The following is a 17717-nucleotide window of genomic DNA, read 5'->3' as shown; positions in this document are numbered from 1 at the left end:
GCAAAGCAGCGTCTATTTTCTAGTATAGTCGAGGTTAACGTATCACATCTGCACCATCTAGGATGATTCATTCAAACAGCTAAAGGAGGCAAAAACAAATGATTTTAATAGTTGAGTGAGAGTCTGCGTATATGGTGGTTTTACGCTGAGGAACGAAAATCATAACAAGGCCTACAATAACGGAGAAACATATTCCTTTTCCTTGGTGATGTGAAACAATGGCTTATATATACCTTCATTTCACAAACTAGCTGTCGTAAAAACTAAAAAGCGAAGTTAAATATGTTTGCTGAAATGGTTTATTGCTCTCGTTGCATAGACAACATTGTTGCAATACTATCACTAGAGATATATATTAGTATATTTTTAGGTAAGGAAGACGAATTACACCCTTGCATCTTCGTGCATCTAGAATGCACATCTAACCTCGATTTGTTGTGACCTAGTCCAATATATACTGCTCCTAAGTAAACGGGGTGAGTATGAAACGCATTTGTTTAAAGAAAATCGAAGGTCACTTGGAGTTTCCTCAAGAGTCGCACGCGTTTGTTTGATACGCATTTGTTTGCCACGGAAATTTGGATTACAGGCTAGGAACAAACAACTCAATAAGAGAGCCCATAAAGTTCGGAATTCTCTGAGTAACGTCTTCCTAGAAAAAGCTCAGCTTCTACCCCGCAGTGTTGACCCGTAAAGGAACTCGATCGTGAGTTGATGTTACTCTAAGGTCGTCTCATAATTGTAAGTTTCGCAACCATCAAAACCACAATTGATATTTTGTTCCCTGCATATTCCCACATAATCTTCAGAGAACATTTCTCAATGACAGTTGTGTATATTGACCTTTGTTTGAAAGCTAGTAGCAACTATGGCGGATAAGCTGGGGCAGGCAGCGAGCGTGATGCAGGTGACCGGCGTAGACGCGTTCGGGCTGGTGTCGATGATCGTGCAGGCGGCGCACACGGCGCGCCGCAACCGGGATCTGTGCCGGCAGCTAGCCCAGCACGTCCAGATCGTGGGCGGCCTGCTCCGGAAGCTGCAGATCCCGGAGCTGAGGCGACAGCCGGAGACGCGGCGGCCGCTGGAGCAGCTGGACGACGCGCTGTTCCGAGCGTACAAGCTCGTCAGGTCTTGCAGCCAGCAGCAAGAGAGCAGGAGTCAGCTCTACCAAATGTTGAAGGGCGCCGATGTGGCCTGCAAGCTCCGGGCGGCGCTGGAGGAGATCGACCGCTACATCCAACTCATCCCCATGATCACTCTTGTTGCCGCCATCGCCGTCCGGGTATGTGATATAGATATATCCTAGACAGGGATTGAAATTTCGGGCCTCCCGGCAAGTCAATATCTCATCCGAAATTTTTGTTTTTTTCCTAATTTTTTTTTGTGAATTTAGTCAAATTCAGTTAAATTCTATCAAAATTTTAGCAAATTTTGGCCCAAAAATACCAAAATTTCAGTTCTACCGAAATGGCCAAAATTTTAGCTGAAATCGAAATTGAAAACCCTCATCCTAGATGGTTATTTTTTCTAATTTCTTCATAGTTTCGACAATTTTAAATTTAAGCATTCATATAACACCTTTGCTTTTTATCAGTTTTTTTTTTAAAAAATATTCTTATTGCGATCAATTGTCACGAGAAAATCCCTTCTATACTCCTGAAATTTTAACTAATCCTTTATATGCTCTTGAATTTTGCTTACTTCCTTGTATACCTCTAAAATTTGATTTTGATCCCTTCCATATCCCTCCCGTCAGTTGACCGTGTAAATTCTACAAAAATGACCATTTTACCGTTTGGATGAACATAGAAATTCATGAATTACATTATTAAAAATGTAAAAATTTGTCGCATGAGACTATTATAGTTATGAGTTTGTTGTGTAATGCATTATTTGTCAAAAAATTTATTTTTAGAAAAAGAAATAAAAAAATGTATTATTTTTAGAAAAAGTCATAAAAAATGATGAGAATTCATACAAAGATAGGACTATCGATGCTCACAATAACTTTTTTATGAATACTCCAAATCAAAAATATCCATTGTCCTATTAAAATTTCAAATAAAAAAATTAATTATTACATTTGTTTTATTTTCAAAATTTATGTCAAAATTTTCTACACTAATTATCTAGTCTCATTAGTTTCATAAAATGCACATACTGTGCACTTAAATAAAATGTTCAATCATTTCAAGCTTATATTCAAACCTAAAGCATCAAGGGCAAAAAAACACATTTGCAACCAAACGTAACAGTGAAATGAAGGAAAATGTAACGGTAGAGACATGGAAGGGATCAAGTTGAAATTTCAGGAGTATAGAAGAGATCGGGTAAATTTCAGGGATATGAAAGGGATTCAGTGAGTTTTCAGGGGTAGACAGAGAATTTACTCATTGATCACATTGCACTTAAAATTAATTTGCACATTGCTCACGAAAAACCATTATAGAAGTATAAATTTACTACAAGTATTAGTTTTCTGTTTTTTTCATTTCCTTGATTAATTTGTCTCTTTTTTATGTTTATCTCGATTTTATTTTCGTTTTATGTCGGCATGAATGCACACCGAAGTGTAATTTCTATGTTTTGTTACAATATTATTTGTTTCACTAAATTCTTTATTTCATTAAAAAAATGATAGGCCTGTACTAGTTAGATGTTGATCAGTGGATGAAAAACTGATTGATAAAGTTACCGAAATATGAAATAGATAGCCACTCCATAAAACTAAGATATTTCTTTTACTGCACTTATATTTGGGGTTGGTTTGGAGCGATCAGAGGTTGATTTAAATATCTATATTTTAAAGTAATTTTAATGGCACATAGTATTAAATATAGATTTCATTAGGCTTTGCAGAAGTTCTTTTTTGAGGCGCCTTTTACATTACTCCCTGTTACCTGTTTAGAGATAAGAGAGGTAAGAGATATATTAACCATTGATTTGTGATGGTCTATTCTCCTTACAAAAATTGATTTCAGAATTAATAATGCATGTCAGCACGTGTTACACCTATGAAAGACAGCACTCACCCAAACACTACTTAGCAAAACTAAAAAGGGATGTTGCTGCTGGCTAAATTTAAAATTGGCTAAACCAGTTTTCTCTAAATTAAACCAATGTAGCCCAGTCACCTAGAGAAAATCTATCTTGTTCACAAGTGGACCGTTAAAGCCAACCGCCTATTAAAATAGATCTTTGCAGACAACTACTTTGTGGTCGCCTGTGAAGATGATTTTTACAGGTGGCTAAAATTCAATTGCTGTCCGTCTGTCATAATATTTTTTTTCCAATTTTAGTTCTCCCGCCAAATTTTGTCCCACTAACTTGGAATTTATTGGCTTATTTTGGGACGGAGGGAGGTTGGTTTTTTTTGGGACGGAGGGAGTAACTGTCTTATGTCAGACGTTTACACATTGAAGCACGTAAACTATAGAATATACAATAGTTTTGGATCAGTCAATTGGAGGCTCATATTTGTTATGCGAGTTCAAAGTCCCCGTCTTTGTCGAAGAATCGCCCTAGTCAAAGTTCAAAGATTTTGATTGGAGCTTTGATATCAAAGTTCAATTAATATTTTTGGTGAAGATTTTATAATATTTAAAGCATACTGAACACTGATGAACAGCAAAATCAAATTGGCGCGAGTGAAGGGAAAAAAAAGTAGATATAGCTCAAAATCCCAAAATTATTTCAGAATTTCTACCCGAGCTTCGGTAATGTGGTTGACCCTCAGCCTACTACTGTACTACTACTAGCCAATCCTTTCCCCTATGTGTATAGTTCAAGGGAGGTTTATTTTCCTTAAATCATCTTCAGGTCAATATCTTGGGGGGGGGGGGGGGGGGGGGGGGGGGTGGGGGGGTGGGGAAGATGATATATACTACGTTCACGCTCACTTAATCTCTGCTCCATGTTCTTTTTAAATAAAATACAGAGGAAAAAGTTGTTGATGATCCCAGCACAGTAATAGAAGTGAAAAATGGACCAATTGAATGTAGGAAGAGGGAATGCAATAGATCGTTTTTGCTGTAGGATTATTTAGTTGGTTTTTCCCATAGTTTATTCCAAAAATTTTTTTCTGAGGATTATTCCACGCATTTATAGACATATTTTTCCTTCTTGTTTTCTTATTCCTTTACACGAAGCCAATATAATGTCATATGCTCCATCACAGGGGAGTAAGGAGGTAGATGAAGACGTCACTAGTGATGCAGCACTAATCCCGCCCGTTGATGAATCAGCGCTAACTCGAAGGTTTTGTTCATTAAAAATTTCCCTTGTATGCTTTGATTGGTTGTATTTTTCTCGAAATATATATCTTGTTGATTCTTTCTAGAGGCGTATCTTATTAATTCCGTGCTTCACAATAACAAAAACGTTCAGGCATCTATTGTCACCTGAGGGAGTCACTGCACGGAGTGTCTCGCCCCTGAGGCTGTACGGCCAGCAGGTACTTTTGCTTGTCCGGTACTTCTTCTTTTCTTATACTATCAGAATGCACTTTGTTACGTGGAAAAATTGTATATTATACTCCCTCCGTTTCAGGTTATAAGACGTTTTGACTTTAGTACGTCTTAGGTTTTCATAATATAGTAAATTAAGTCAAAACGTGTTAGGTTTTCATAATATAGTCAAAAAGTCAAAATGTCATATGTTAGTGTATGCATTTACATCTTAAAAAGGCAAACTATTATCAACTATATACATATTTTTACATAACGTTAAATTTCCGTCACATTCCGATAAATCGTCCGTATTCCAATTAATCGTTTGGCGGTACCCTCTCCGTCCGTCACCTGTATTCTGTCTTCCACAACACTGGTTATCTTGCATATCTACAGGTCCATCTTCACGTCCAATTAGGTTTAGGAAAGTGTTAGGATACGGGAAACGCATTTAACAAAGGAAACATGAGCGACTTAATTGGCTTTGGACTCAAAATATGCCGGTCAACGTGGACGCACAGTCGGACCGGCGTAATTTAAACCTCGTTTACACCTCTGTGGGGGGGGGGGGGAGGGTATTGTGCAGCCAAACCTGCAGAGTGTTCTGTTATATCTCTTCTTTTACTGCAGTCTAATCGGCCTTGGTCCAGGAAGCTAAGAATTTGGCACTTTAGACTAAGACTGAATCGTAGTACCACATCAACACCAAGTTGGATTTTTATGTTCAAAGTTTATAATAAGATTCACTGTCCTATATATAAGATTTTGTTAAAGACTCAATACTTAAATAGGCATCACGTTAACCAACTAGCGCTTCTCGGTCTCTCTAATCGGACAACCGACGCATGTATTGCGCGATAAGGCTAAATAGTGTGTACGCACTAATTAGATTATTGCTTTTTTTGTTGGCATCCTCCTCGATTGACTCAAACTCTATACAGCAGCAACACCAGGTACAAGAAGAAAGTCCAGCTCGGCAGACTAGCTAAGTCCTCTATCACCATGAAGACAAGAGACGAGAAGCAATTGATGGATTTCGACATGAATAGACATGGGATACAAGGAGAAATAAGAGGAGGTGTAGAATATAAAGGTAGAAGTAATAGATTGATTTTGACATGATTCATTCGTGGTTGTTTTAATCGGTCCTAACCCCCTATATTTATTGGAGGTGTGATCTTGCATTTACTTGTCCATCTCCATGTCCAATTAGGTTTAGAAAAGTGTTATAATAGGGAAACCCTGGCATTTAAGAAAGGAAACATGAGGGTGTCTTAATTGGCTTTGGACTCAGAATCTGTTGGTCATCAGTGTGGTCGTGTGGTCAGACCGACGTAATTTAAATCCCGATCAGAACTTGGGGGGGGGGGGGGGGGGGGCTGACAAGGTGTTTGTTAGATCTCTAATTTTGCAACGGTCTGGTCAGCCTTGGTCCAGCAAGCTCTGAATTTGATACTTTCGACTAAGACTGGATCATAGTACCAAATTCGGTCATCAACACCAAGTTGAATTTTTATCTTCAAAATTTATAAGGTTTATCACTGTCCTACATATAAGGTTTCGTTTGAATTTGATTTTTAATTTTTTTATAACTTGGTGTCTGTGATTTTGGTACTCACCCCAATATACAGGCCAAACGCGAAAGCATAGTAGAGGCAAAACTGATGCAGATATCCTTTTCTATGATCGCAGTAAATGGTACAGTTGAAGAGTCACAAGCTGCAGGGCCTCGAAGATTCCGTTACAGCGATTTGTCCAGGGCAACACGGGGATTCTCCAACAGCGAGAAGCTTGGGGCGGACAGCAATGGTTCAGTCTACCGAGGGTTCCTGCGTGATCAAGGCCTCCATGTGGCCATCAGAAGGGTCTCAAATACTTCACGATACGAGATGAAGAGCATCGGGGAGGTGACTGCCATACACAGGCTGAGGCATCCCAAGCTTGTTCGCCTCCTCGGTTGGTGTCACGAAGAAAAGGAGCTCTTGCTCGTCTACGAGTTCATGGTGAACCGCAGCCTCCATGACCATCTCCACAAAGTGCAAAACACTACATTACCATGGCCAATCAGGTAAAAAGATTACAAACAATAGCTTAAGTGTTGCAAAAGCCCAAGTGTCGATCGAGATCGATGTTTACATTTTACTTTCTCATGTGTTGGCCACATGCAAACTGCAGATACAAGATCGTTCTTGACCTGGGGGCTGCGCTGCACCACTGTCACGAAGGGGGCGAGCCGCAGCTCGTGCACGGGGACATCAATCCGAGGAATGTGATGCTTGATTCATCTTTCAGTGCAAAGCTGGGAGACTTTTGCCTGACACGCCTCATCGAGCACTGCCGGTCGCCATCCGAGTCAAGGATGTGTGGTGGCACCAGCGCCACGGGATACGCATATATGCACAGATTAATCACGGGGCAGGTCATGCCCTGGAGCGATGTCTATAGCTTTGGAGTCATTCTCCTTGAGGTTGCTTCCGGTCGGAGGTCCTTCCGTCCGTACGGAGAGGAGAGCCTCGCTGGGTGGGTTTGGCAGATGTACAGGAGAAACGACCTCCTGGACGCAGCAGACCGACGGCTCGGTGGTGATTTCGACGCGTGTGAGATGGAATGCATGTTGTTGGTGGGGCTTTGGTGCGCACACCCGGATTATAGCTTGCGGCCATCCATCGGGCAAGCCATGAGCGTGCTCCTCGCTGATGACCCACTTCCGAAGCCACTTCCACCATTGTTACCCTGCGATTTGTTGGATAATAATAGACCCATAGTGTCGTCGACAAAGACAAACTGAGGAGACATGAATCCTAGGCTGCCTAGATACTACTCTCACAAGTACACAACCCCTTATTGGTATCGGTTGGAAACTGCCCATAGCCCCGATCCGGTGAACTTTGTGGGCTTTGTGCATGCCGTATGAGCTTTTCTATACATGCTAGCTTGGGCTTTGTTGACTTGTGGATTAGGTGGGATCTACACTTGCGGGATTCATATTTTGTTTGGCCTTTTTTGTGAATTAAGATGTGGAATTTAAAGACCTTACATTTGATTCTCTAGACTTTAAAACTGGCCGACAAAAAATATCAAGCACATAAAATTCATGTATATAGACTCCACATGGCATACATCTATATCTATACTCTTTTAAAAGACAACCAATGATAATGATGAGTAGTAAATTTGTCATCAACGACCACAACTGTCTTGTGAGTCCCCAAACACTGAGATATATGGACACTACTACAGAACTCCTAAGAGGTGATAGCTCATACGTACAATTTCAATTGGAACCAGCACCTATTCCTATTTATAGGTGCCGGCTCACACAAAAAACTGGCACCTATACTATAGGTATCCATTCATAAAATAAATCGACACCTATATTTGGGCAGCCAACCCCCTTACTTTGGTGGGCCCACTTATAGTGCCAATTTATTTGCAAAAACCGGCACCTATACGAAGGTAGGTATAGGTGCTAGTTCCGGCCACATAACCGGCACCTATAAGTGAGGCCCACTAATGGTCCGCTGACACTTTTGGTCGGTGGGCCCACTTATAGGTGCTGGTTTTTCCCTCGGAGGTATTAGTGCCGGTACTTAATATAGGACCGGCACCTATAATTGGGCATCACTTATAATTAGGCATAGGTGCCAGTTTTGATCTAAGAACTGGTACTTATGCATCTACATATAAATGCTGCTCACTCACTTCGAGCTGGCCAAAGCAGATAGAGTGATGCCTAGAGTTGGGGAGGTTTTGCCCTTTTTTTTTAGTTAAGGTTAGTTTCTCTATATTTTATATCTCTTTGTCATTTATGCATGACTTTTTACTAGTTGCTAGATTTGAGCACTTAATCTCTCCAATTTGGATCTAGATTTTGTTTTTTCTTTTTAGTTAATTATGCGTTATAGTTCCTCTCTTTTATATGGTGTAGATAGATTTTCGGGCCAGTGCATGTGCATAACATGTTGGCATTTGGGAGGTTAATGGGGGTTGTAAAAAGATATGTCTGTAACTGGGCTGGACCTGAAGGTAGTAGTATGGAGGATATGCAACAGAGGAGGTGCTTGAGTTGTGCGCTGATTATATGGATCTGAAACTGATTGGTGTGTCGGTGTCCCGCCACAAGGGCTGGCTTTTGCGGAAAGGCATATTAGGTCATAGGGTAACATGCTTTCCTGAACTAGAAACCATAAGACAAGCTCCTTTCTCTGTACTCCAACAATCGGCCTTGGCCTCTCCTTATGCGGGCATGCACGGCAATATACTCCACAAGGAAAACCCGTCTAGGTCAGAGGCATGGATCGTGAGGCAGCATAGGCTGATGTTATGCGGTGGAGGGTGGCGCTGTAAATGTGTCAGCTGTGATGATGTGGCACTGTAGATGAGTCACCTATGACGGGTGGCGCCGTAGATGTGTCAGAGTGGGCTTACCTCTGATGGGCCCATCACAGATGAGTTATCTCTGATAGGCTGTTTTCTTACAGCTTGTCAAAGGTGCTTGTCACCTCTAACGGGACTCGACCCGTCAGACGTCAGTGGAGTCATCACTGACCACTTATCTTTGACCAGGCCAAACCCGTCAAAGGTGACCATTTGAGCCTATCAAAGGTGATTTGACCTAGCGTAGTGCTTGTTATTGGGTGTCCATAATGTATAGAGATCAAATAGTCCGAACTTTTAAGATAATAGGTAGAAATTTGGCTTCTATATCCATACACAGCCAAAAGTTACCAGAGCTCTTAGACTCCAAGTGATGTGTACCCGTGGGGGTTAATTCCCGATCTTTCAATGAGGGAAAGTGGATAACTTGGTTTGGGGATGAAGATGACGTTCATGGCTCGACAATAACCATTAAAAAACGTTGCGCCTTAGCAACCGATACACCCTCCACTGGTCGTCACGATCTTACGTTGCGTGACGCCGGCCACAGGGCACCTGTCCTGCAAGCAATTGAAAAGCTAGCAAGAATAAGTAGAACAAGCACTGAATTGCGAGATGTATACAAAATTCTCAAACTGAATCTCAATATGCTGGGGTTCCGAAGACAAGTAAATGGGCAGTTGATGCCGGCCAACGCACAGATTTACAAGGAAGTATAGCGAAAAGCTAAACTTGCATCTAAAAGAAACTCAAGTGTTCTTGGTGGTGGCTAAGGGTATAAGAAGGAGGAGAACGATCACAAGCGTGTTGGGGTCATGCTCTAATCCTAAGGCGCGTCCTTAATGGACCAAACCTGATATATGGCCAATTGGGCCCAAATAGGTAACGTGGCACCGTGGACAGAAAAAAGGCCTTTGTAGTAAAATGATAATTTTGGCATCTACCAAATAGACATGGACATGAGACTGGATCCATTCGAAAGTATACTTGGTAAGCTCTACATGAAGTACTTGCACACCCAAAATGGAGTCCATGTGCAGTCGTGTCAATCGTCACAAGTTGGTGCTGTCCTGCAGTCCGAATCCAGTCCACGTGAATCCTCTTCTCTTTTCATCCTCTTCATTATTCATAAGTAAAACAAGTGTGCACGCGTCTCTATGGTATCATATCTTATTATAAAGTTGATACCCACTATAACTTCTAAAGCTCAACGTGTAAGTATGCCATGTCATCACTCACTAGCAATTATTATCTAGAGTATTTTAAATCACATGCAAGTGAGCCACATAATCATCCACTAATAATTATTATCTAGAATATTTAAATATTATGCAAACATGACATATCATTTCCAATTTTGTTGTATTTTTAGAACTCAATATACAAACAATGTCAAAATTTTATTTTCACATTATTTAAACATAAACATCGACCATTTGTCTAATGGATAACATGCATCCATCCACATATTTTGCAGCAAAGCACGGGGCATCAACTAGTAAACAAGATGGACGTGAACTCAAAAGTAACTCACCTGATAGTTTAGTTAACATGCATGAGAGCGGGTAAGAAGAGCATGAAGTTGTACTTGTGTAGATGTGGATGTGTAGATGGTATTGATGTCCTCACCATCAAGCCTCAAAACTTAGGAACAAAGCGAATAAGATAGCTAGAAGGCTAACCAAGAAAGTTATTAGAAGAGCCAGGCTGAGTACGTTTATTCAAGTATTAATTACTATAAACTTCGATGATCTTCTACAGTGGAATGCTTTGAGAAGGTAACGGCTAGCGGAGTTGAGCTATATGACAGCTGCGTAGCATGTAGGCTTCATTCCTTTGTGTAGGTGTGGTAAGAGAAAATTGGGTAGTATCACAAGAATATTAATGGCCCAGACCATGGGAAGCGGGCTTTCAACCGACCCAGGTACTGCCGTTCAGTTTGAATGAATTTTACGGAAATTGAAGAAATTTTATATCGAAATTCAACCGTTTCAAAGTAACCCACGAAGTTTTAAATAAGTTGATCTAGATTTCTCTAATCCTTCATTTGTTTATTAATTTTAGTAGCACATTAACCATTGCCACAGATACAAATGTGAGAACAACAACCTTGGCCCCGCCTTTTACAATGATTCACACAAGCTCGCAACGTAGGTAACCAAGGCAATTGACATGGATAAAAAGCCATGCTCACGTCCTTGCATTTAGCTACCTCCATGGTCTCAAGGTCAACAGAGAACATCCATGTCGTCTCCTCCGCCGGCGTCAGGACAACAGACCCCACCTTCACCGTGACAACCTTTGCGGTATTGCTACGAAAATACCCTTCCTTGTACCCTGATAGTCCGGTAGTGATCGCCGCTAACCGGAGGCTATTCTGAAGCACCCACTCACCCCACTCACCGTTAACATACCGATCCCTCCACGTCGTGAACACCCGAAGAACATTTTCTTGGTCCAAACATATGACACACAACTTGCCTTTATTGTTACCATTGCCGTCAACGACTGCCTGGAGCTCCACCCCTCTGAGAGCACACGCAATGGTAAAGTAAGGTGCTATCTATAAAACATGTAAATCTCAGCAATAGACTAGATTAATAGTAAACCACTTCAATGGTATGTCTACATGGGTATCTATAGCTCTCTAATCCATTGCCTCGTTTTTCTCTACAGACTATCTCCAGGTTAGTAGATAGCTTTGCTCTCTCTCTTCATTTAATCTCTTCCAAGTAGGAAAATATGTTAACATGGATCTCTTGTAGAGAGCCTATAGATAACCATTGTGGGTGCCATGATACAGTCTGGCAGGCAGAGGATCTCGAACTCAGTGCTCCACTCGTGAAGGATTAGCAAGACGTTATCTCCTTCGATACCCCAGAACATGGTGTCTATGGCGTGGCCTAGAAAACGCACGTAATCAGAGCCTCGAAGATGCACGCCACATTTGGCCATGTACCAGCGGGCGGGCCTCCGTTTCCACCTGTTCCTCCCGTTCTGGTCGAACACACAGGCCCTGACAGTGCCCGTGCCATCACACACACCGTTGTACTCCACGTACACCATGCAGGTTACCCGGTAGCTTGACATGCTAGAGAAGGCACGCCCCCACTTATCAGGAACACGCCAAGGCAGCGCTGATACTTCATCTCCTCCATGCGAGGGATCAGTTTGTACCGCCGCGTCACCGGCTCACAGACGACGAGGTCGGGGAAGAAGCGACGGTGTCGTGTCGAGCTGGTTGCGGCGAGGAGGAGGATGTAGAAAAAATCTAATATGTTGTATTATGTGATTTTCTCATATATTACATCGACCCTCTCATAGGGTATATATAGGAGTACATAGGGATAGAGACTTGGAGTACAATACAAGTAAGAGTAGATTTATCTCTAGGATTCTATCTCTAGGACTCTATGTTATCTCTAGGATTCTATCTCTAGGATATATCTTATCTCTATATTTGTATTTAACTCTTATCTCTAACTAACATATTATACTTCTAACATTCCCCCTCAGTTGTAACGGGAGCGAAGTGAACGATTGCGACTGGATTTAAAATCTTCTATTTCTTCATCTCCTTCCAGTCACCATCATCGATTGCATCTCTGATGGACGGTCCTCCATCTGGTGCCTGCGTCCCCTTCTGTGTCATCCCTTGACTCTCCTCTATTCCCTCCCGCAGTCATAGCGGGAGTGTCATGGACGACAGCAATGACACGTACGCTTTGACTGGAGTTTCCGTCAATGATTGTTGTTGTAGACGTTCGTCGATGTAGCCGATCATGTAGTAGCCGTAGTCATGGTAATCATGGTAGTTGATGTAGCCGCAAATAGCCGAAGGCGAAAAAAAATTATGCCATGGTGTGAAGACGAAACTGCAACTGTTAGCATCTTGCACCTTGTAGATGTCAGAGGATGCCATTGGAGACGTCTGCATATGTCAGAGGACGTCGTTGGCGATGAGGCCACCACTTCGGTTGGTCCTTCCGCGCCATGTAGCGGTCATTACAATGGTGATGCCGGATTGATGCAGTCGTTGTCGTCGTAGATGACGTGATCGATGCCGTAGTCGGTGTCGCGGTCGTTGCCGTCGTAGAGGACGCGGTTGATGTCGTCGATGAAGCGTCTTGCAGATTAATCTGTCAGAGGACGCGAGTGTCCATCTATGTGGACGAGTCGGCGGCGGCATGTTACCACGTTGATGAAGACCATCGGATCGGAGTCGATGTAGTCGTACAGCTGATGTAGAGGAGGAAGCAGCTGTGGCTTGCGTCGCGGCCGTTCATAGGAGCTTGGCGAAGATGATCGATGCGGATTGCTTGGTGTCTTGACGCTTGATTCTCCTGTCACCTGTGCACCATGTGCTTCTCTCAATTGAGTAGATGGATGCAACAGTAGATGGCTCGATGACGTCTGGTGTTCCCGTCGCTCGGGCTTCACGGCGACTTGGACGGTGGTGCTGTACGCCACAGCCTCGTCTTCTGCTTGATGATGCTATTGAGCGACGGCTTGCGATGAAATCGTCGTCGTGTTGGCTCCTGGAGATCGTAGGGTTCGATGTGGCAAAAAAATAAATTGATCTAATTCTAATATTGGTAAAATCTAATCTATGGATAATTTGTGGAGCTAATAGATGCGGCGCCCCAGGGAGATTGTAGGATTGATCTCATCTCCCCAGGGCGACGCGGGGATCAAACGACGTTGGTCTCTAAGGCTCTGATACCATGTAGAAAAAATCTAATATATTGTATTATGTGATTTTCTCATATATTACATCGACCCTCTCTTGGGGTATATATAGGAGTACATAGGGATAGAGACTTGGAGTACAATACAAGTAAGAGTAGATTTATCTCTAGGATTCTATCTCTAGTACTCTATCTTATCTCTAGTATTCTATCTCTAGGATATATCTTATCTCTATATTTGTATTTAACTCTTATCTCTAACTAACATATTATACTTCTAACAGAGGAGGCTAGCTACCGCTGCTGCCCACGAGCTCCCAGGACGAGCGGCCACCGGGGAGGAAGTCGAGGGAGAAATGGCGGCTCGCATCGACGCCGAGCGCGGCGGCAGACGAGGTGGGGACGAAGGTCAGGCGGCCGCGGCGGCCATCGGGCCGGCGCCGAGAATGGTAGTGGCCGGCAACCGGATCAGGGAGGGGGCAATCATGGTGGAACGGAAATTCGTTGTTGGTGACGATGCGGCGCCATCGCCTGCACGTCGCTGCGGCGCGGGTGAGCCAGACCGGTGACGCGAGGCGGAGGAGGATGTGCTCGAGGAGCTAGCTTGTCGGGGAGGTCGCCCAGCCTCGTCGGCGACGCGGCCGGCGACTTCGAGTTCGACCTCCTCCTCACCATTGCCTTCCCGCTGGTCTTGTTGCTGCAATCTTTCTCCTTTGGCGCCATGGGAAGCAGTGGAGGACTGGATGTACATTGAGTTTTTTTTTGCTGCGATGTCTCTGGAAAATGTAGCGCCACTCGTTATATATAAGATTATATTGCACGAATATTGGTTATTATAAATTATATTGCACGAATATTGTATTGCAACAACTTGAGTGGAGCGCCTTCCAAGCATACGAATTATACTGAATTAGAATAGGCTGTGGCTTGATTAGTACAAGGTCAACACGCTCTGGCTTTTGTTAACGAACGATAGCATCTCGACTGCCCTATGCGCCCATGTGACATGTGAGTAAGTTTTGAGGGCACTAGTAGAGCTAAGGGGGTGTTTAGATTCAGGGGTGTAAAGTTTTGTCATATCACAACGGGTATTATATAGGGTGTCGTATCGGGTGTTCGGACAATAATAAACAAACTAATTACATAATCCGTCACTATACCACGAGACGAATTTATTAAGCCTAATTAACCCATCATTAGCAATGTTTACTGTAGCACTACATAGTCAAATCATGGAGTAATTAGGCTTAAAAGATTCGTCTCGCAAATTACATTACTGCGAAAACCATCTTTCGTGGCGGCCATTTTAGATTTTCGCTGGCGGAATTTGGAGCCGCCACAAAGCAAAGTGAAGATCAAGATCTTCGATAGCGGTTATTGACTGCCAGTGATAATTCATTTTCGATGGCGGCTGTGTTAAATCGGCTGCCAACGAAAATCTATTTTGGGCAAAAAAAAAAAAAACCCACGCAGCTGCATAACCGCCAGCGAAAATTAATACCCGTGCAGCCGCCCATTGATTCATTAATTTCAAAATTCAAATCCACATCTTGATTCACTGCTCATTTCCAAATTCAAACACGAAATACAAAATCATCATTAGCACAGATCAAACATCATTTACACATATCCAAACATGTGCATCATCTGTAACAACATGCAAAAAAAAAGAGAAAAATTAAAATCTAGAAGCATGGTCAGAGAGGAGGGAGTCACGGGAGCCACGGGAGCCACGGGAGCACGGTCGATGTCGTCGAGGTCGGAGAGGAGGGAGCCGGGCAGCACGGTCGACGGCGTCGAGGTCGGTGCCGCTCTTCCCGTGGTCCGGCGGCGGTGGATCCGCCCGCACCCAAGCGCCGCCGCGCCCGCACCCGCGCCCGCGCCCGAGCTTGCTGTCACGTCCTGATAAATTCATCCCGAATTAAAAATCATTCTCTAAAAAGGAATAATAGAATTAATTAAAATTCGAAAAGAAATTGGCAAACACTAAAATACGTACAAGAAAAATTCGAATGTGGCCCGGAAAATTTTTGTTAAATTCTCCTTGGTCTAAAAGGAGCCCTCAAATTTTACTTTAATTTTCAGAGCACCGGAAATAATTATTAAGCAACAAAAACAATTATCAAAGTTTATTAAAAAGAAAAACCTAAAAATAATCCTCCTTCCTCCTTTGGGCCAAGTCTGGCCCAAAGTCCTCCCTCTCTCCTCCCCCTCCCGGCCCAGCTCCCTCCCCTCCCCTCTCTCTCCCGGGCCTCCCCTCCTGGGCCGGCCGCCCGGCCCAAGCCACCCCCTGCCCGAGCCAGCCGCGTGCGCACGCGCGCTGACGCCGCGCGCCCGCGTGGGGCCCACGCGCCAGGCGCTTCGTCCTCCTCCCGCCCGGCCTCCTTCCTCTCTCTCTCCCGTGCGAACCCTAGCGCCATTCCTCCCTCAAATCCGCGCGATTCAAGCATGGGATTCACAAATTGATTGGGGGGAATTAATCCTCTTTCCTTCCTCTTCAATTCCCCCCAATTTTCCCCTTGATTCGTGCCCCCAATCGCCGGGAACGGACGCGCCAACTCCGGCCGCTTTCCATGGCCGCCGGCCGCCATTCCCGTCGCCGTTCCGCCCTCTCCCGTGCTCGGCTCGCTTCCCTCCGCTATAAAATGGAACCCCCTCGATCCGTTCTCTAGTTTTAGCCCCCTCCCGCGTTCTCCCGTGGCCTCACCACCTCTCCCCGCCGCCCTCCTCTCTCTCCCACGCCGCCGGCCGCCTCCAGCCGCCTGTGCCACCTCGCCCGCGCACCGTCCGGCCGTGCCGTCGCCTCTCCCGGCGTCGCAGTCGCCTCCCCTTCCCCGGCTTGCCCTCCGTTTCCCGCGGTGACCCCCGGAGCTACGTTCCCGCCGGCGTCCAGTGGCGTCGCCGCCACTACACCGTCTCCGGCTGGCTGCTGTTCGTCGCCGGTGCGCCGATCGACGCCGCCGTCTCCTCCTTCGACACCGTGGCATCGTCTCCTTCCCCGGCATCACCTCCTCCTCGCCCGAAGCTCACCGGAGTGGCCTCCTCGTCGGCGTCCAGTACCTCCCGGTCTCCGGTCGGCTCCTGTACGTCGCCGGTACGCCGATCGACGTCGCCATCTCCTCCGTCGACGTCGCAGCGTTGTCCTCTCCTCTAGCTGCTCCTCTGTTTCGCCGGAACGCCGTCGCCCGTGCCGGCCTCTCCATCCTCGTCGTCGCCGACGTCCCTTCGGCCGCCCCTTCCTCCTCCCCGGCTCGTCGGCTCGCTGCGCCGCCACTGTCATCGTCATCGCTGCGGCGTGTTCCACGCCGTCCTCGCATCCGTGCAGCCGCTGCCGGCTGCCCTCGTCGCCTCCTCGCCGGCCCCGGTCGTCGCCGTCGTCGTCCTCTCGTCGTTCCCGGTCGTCGTGGCGTTCGTCCCTCCATCAAGCCGTTCTCGTCCGTCGTCCGCGTCCGTCAAGTGTGCCGCTGCAGCCCCGTCGTCGTCTTCGTCCTCGCCTCCGCGTCGTCAAGCCTTGTGCCGGCCGCGTCTCGCCTTCGTCCAAGGATCGCCGCCGAAGTCGTCCCCTCGCCGTTCGTCTCCGTCGTTCCCGGCTGTCTTCGCCGCGCCCGTTCGTCGTTGTCGTTCCCACGCCTCGTCGCATGGTGGTAAGGATCCGTCCTCTCGCTGCCCCGTCCTTGTCCTTTCGTTGTCGCCCCGTACCCGTTGTGCGGTTGTCGACCCCGGTACCCGTGTACCGGTGTCGGTAGTCGTTCACGTGTGCGGGAAGTGACCGTGTAGTGTCCGTGTTAGTGTGCCCGCTTGGTAGCCGTTGTTTCCACGTGTGCAACCCGTGTGGTGTCTAGTGGAGTCCGTTTGTCGGCCACTCGCCTCGGTTGACACACGGGGTCCGCTTCCGTCGACCCGTGGACCGTCTCTGTGTACTCGGTCTACTATGGTCCCTTAGGTTGACATGTGGGGTCCGCATGTCAACAGCGCAGCCTTCCTGTCTTTTCCAGGCTAGCGCTTCCACATGTTTTATAGTTACAAAGCCTAATTATAATAATCCGTAAATCTCCCTGTAACAGCATTAAACTTCGGATGACCATGTCTTGGTCATACGAACTCTGAATCGACCCGTTCAAGTCTCCTAATGTTTGTTATAACCTAAAGAACCGTGTGCTTTCTTTTTATGTATTGTTATTTCTTCTTTATAGGCTTGTAGCTT

General features: G+C 45.3%; 1 protein-coding gene and 2 pseudogenes across 6 annotated transcripts; 2 read left to right on the top strand and 1 right to left on the bottom strand.

The window, feature by feature from the left end:
- The first annotated feature begins 655 nt into the window (after nt 1-655).
- Nucleotides 656-7492, top strand: LOC127785201 (cell number regulator 13-like). 6 transcript variants are annotated; one of them, XM_052312632.1, is made up of 7 exons: nt 656-741; nt 857-1282; nt 4178-4257; nt 4387-4453; nt 5393-5541; nt 6141-6516; nt 6624-7492. In XM_052312632.1, exons 2-5 carry the CDS (start codon nt 869-871, stop codon nt 5435-5437), a joined length of 606 nt encoding a protein of 201 aa, XP_052168592.1. In that variant the 5' UTR covers nt 656-741; nt 857-868; the 3' UTR covers nt 5438-5541; nt 6141-6516; nt 6624-7492. The 6 variants fall into 6 exon arrangements, with proteins under 6 accessions (XP_052168592.1, XP_052168590.1, XP_052168593.1 ...); XM_052312630.1 differs by having other exon boundaries at nt 5390-5541; XM_052312633.1 differs by lacking the exon at nt 5393-5541.
- A 3404-nt stretch (nt 7493-10896) lies between these two features.
- Nucleotides 10897-14188, bottom strand: LOC127783710 (uncharacterized; annotated as a pseudogene).
- A 1072-nt stretch (nt 14189-15260) lies between these two features.
- On the top strand, nt 15261-17355 carry LOC127783709 (uncharacterized; annotated as a pseudogene).
- The last annotated feature ends 362 nt before the right edge of the window (nt 17356-17717 follow it).

The sequence above is a fragment of the Oryza glaberrima genome, chromosome 9 (genome assembly GCF_000147395.1).
Source record: "Oryza glaberrima chromosome 9, OglaRS2, whole genome shotgun sequence".
Lineage (NCBI taxonomy): Eukaryota > Viridiplantae > Streptophyta > Magnoliopsida > Poales > Poaceae > Oryza > Oryza glaberrima.
The sequence above is the reverse complement of the archived record's forward strand: the minus strand, read 5'-3'. Positions and strand labels throughout refer to the sequence as shown.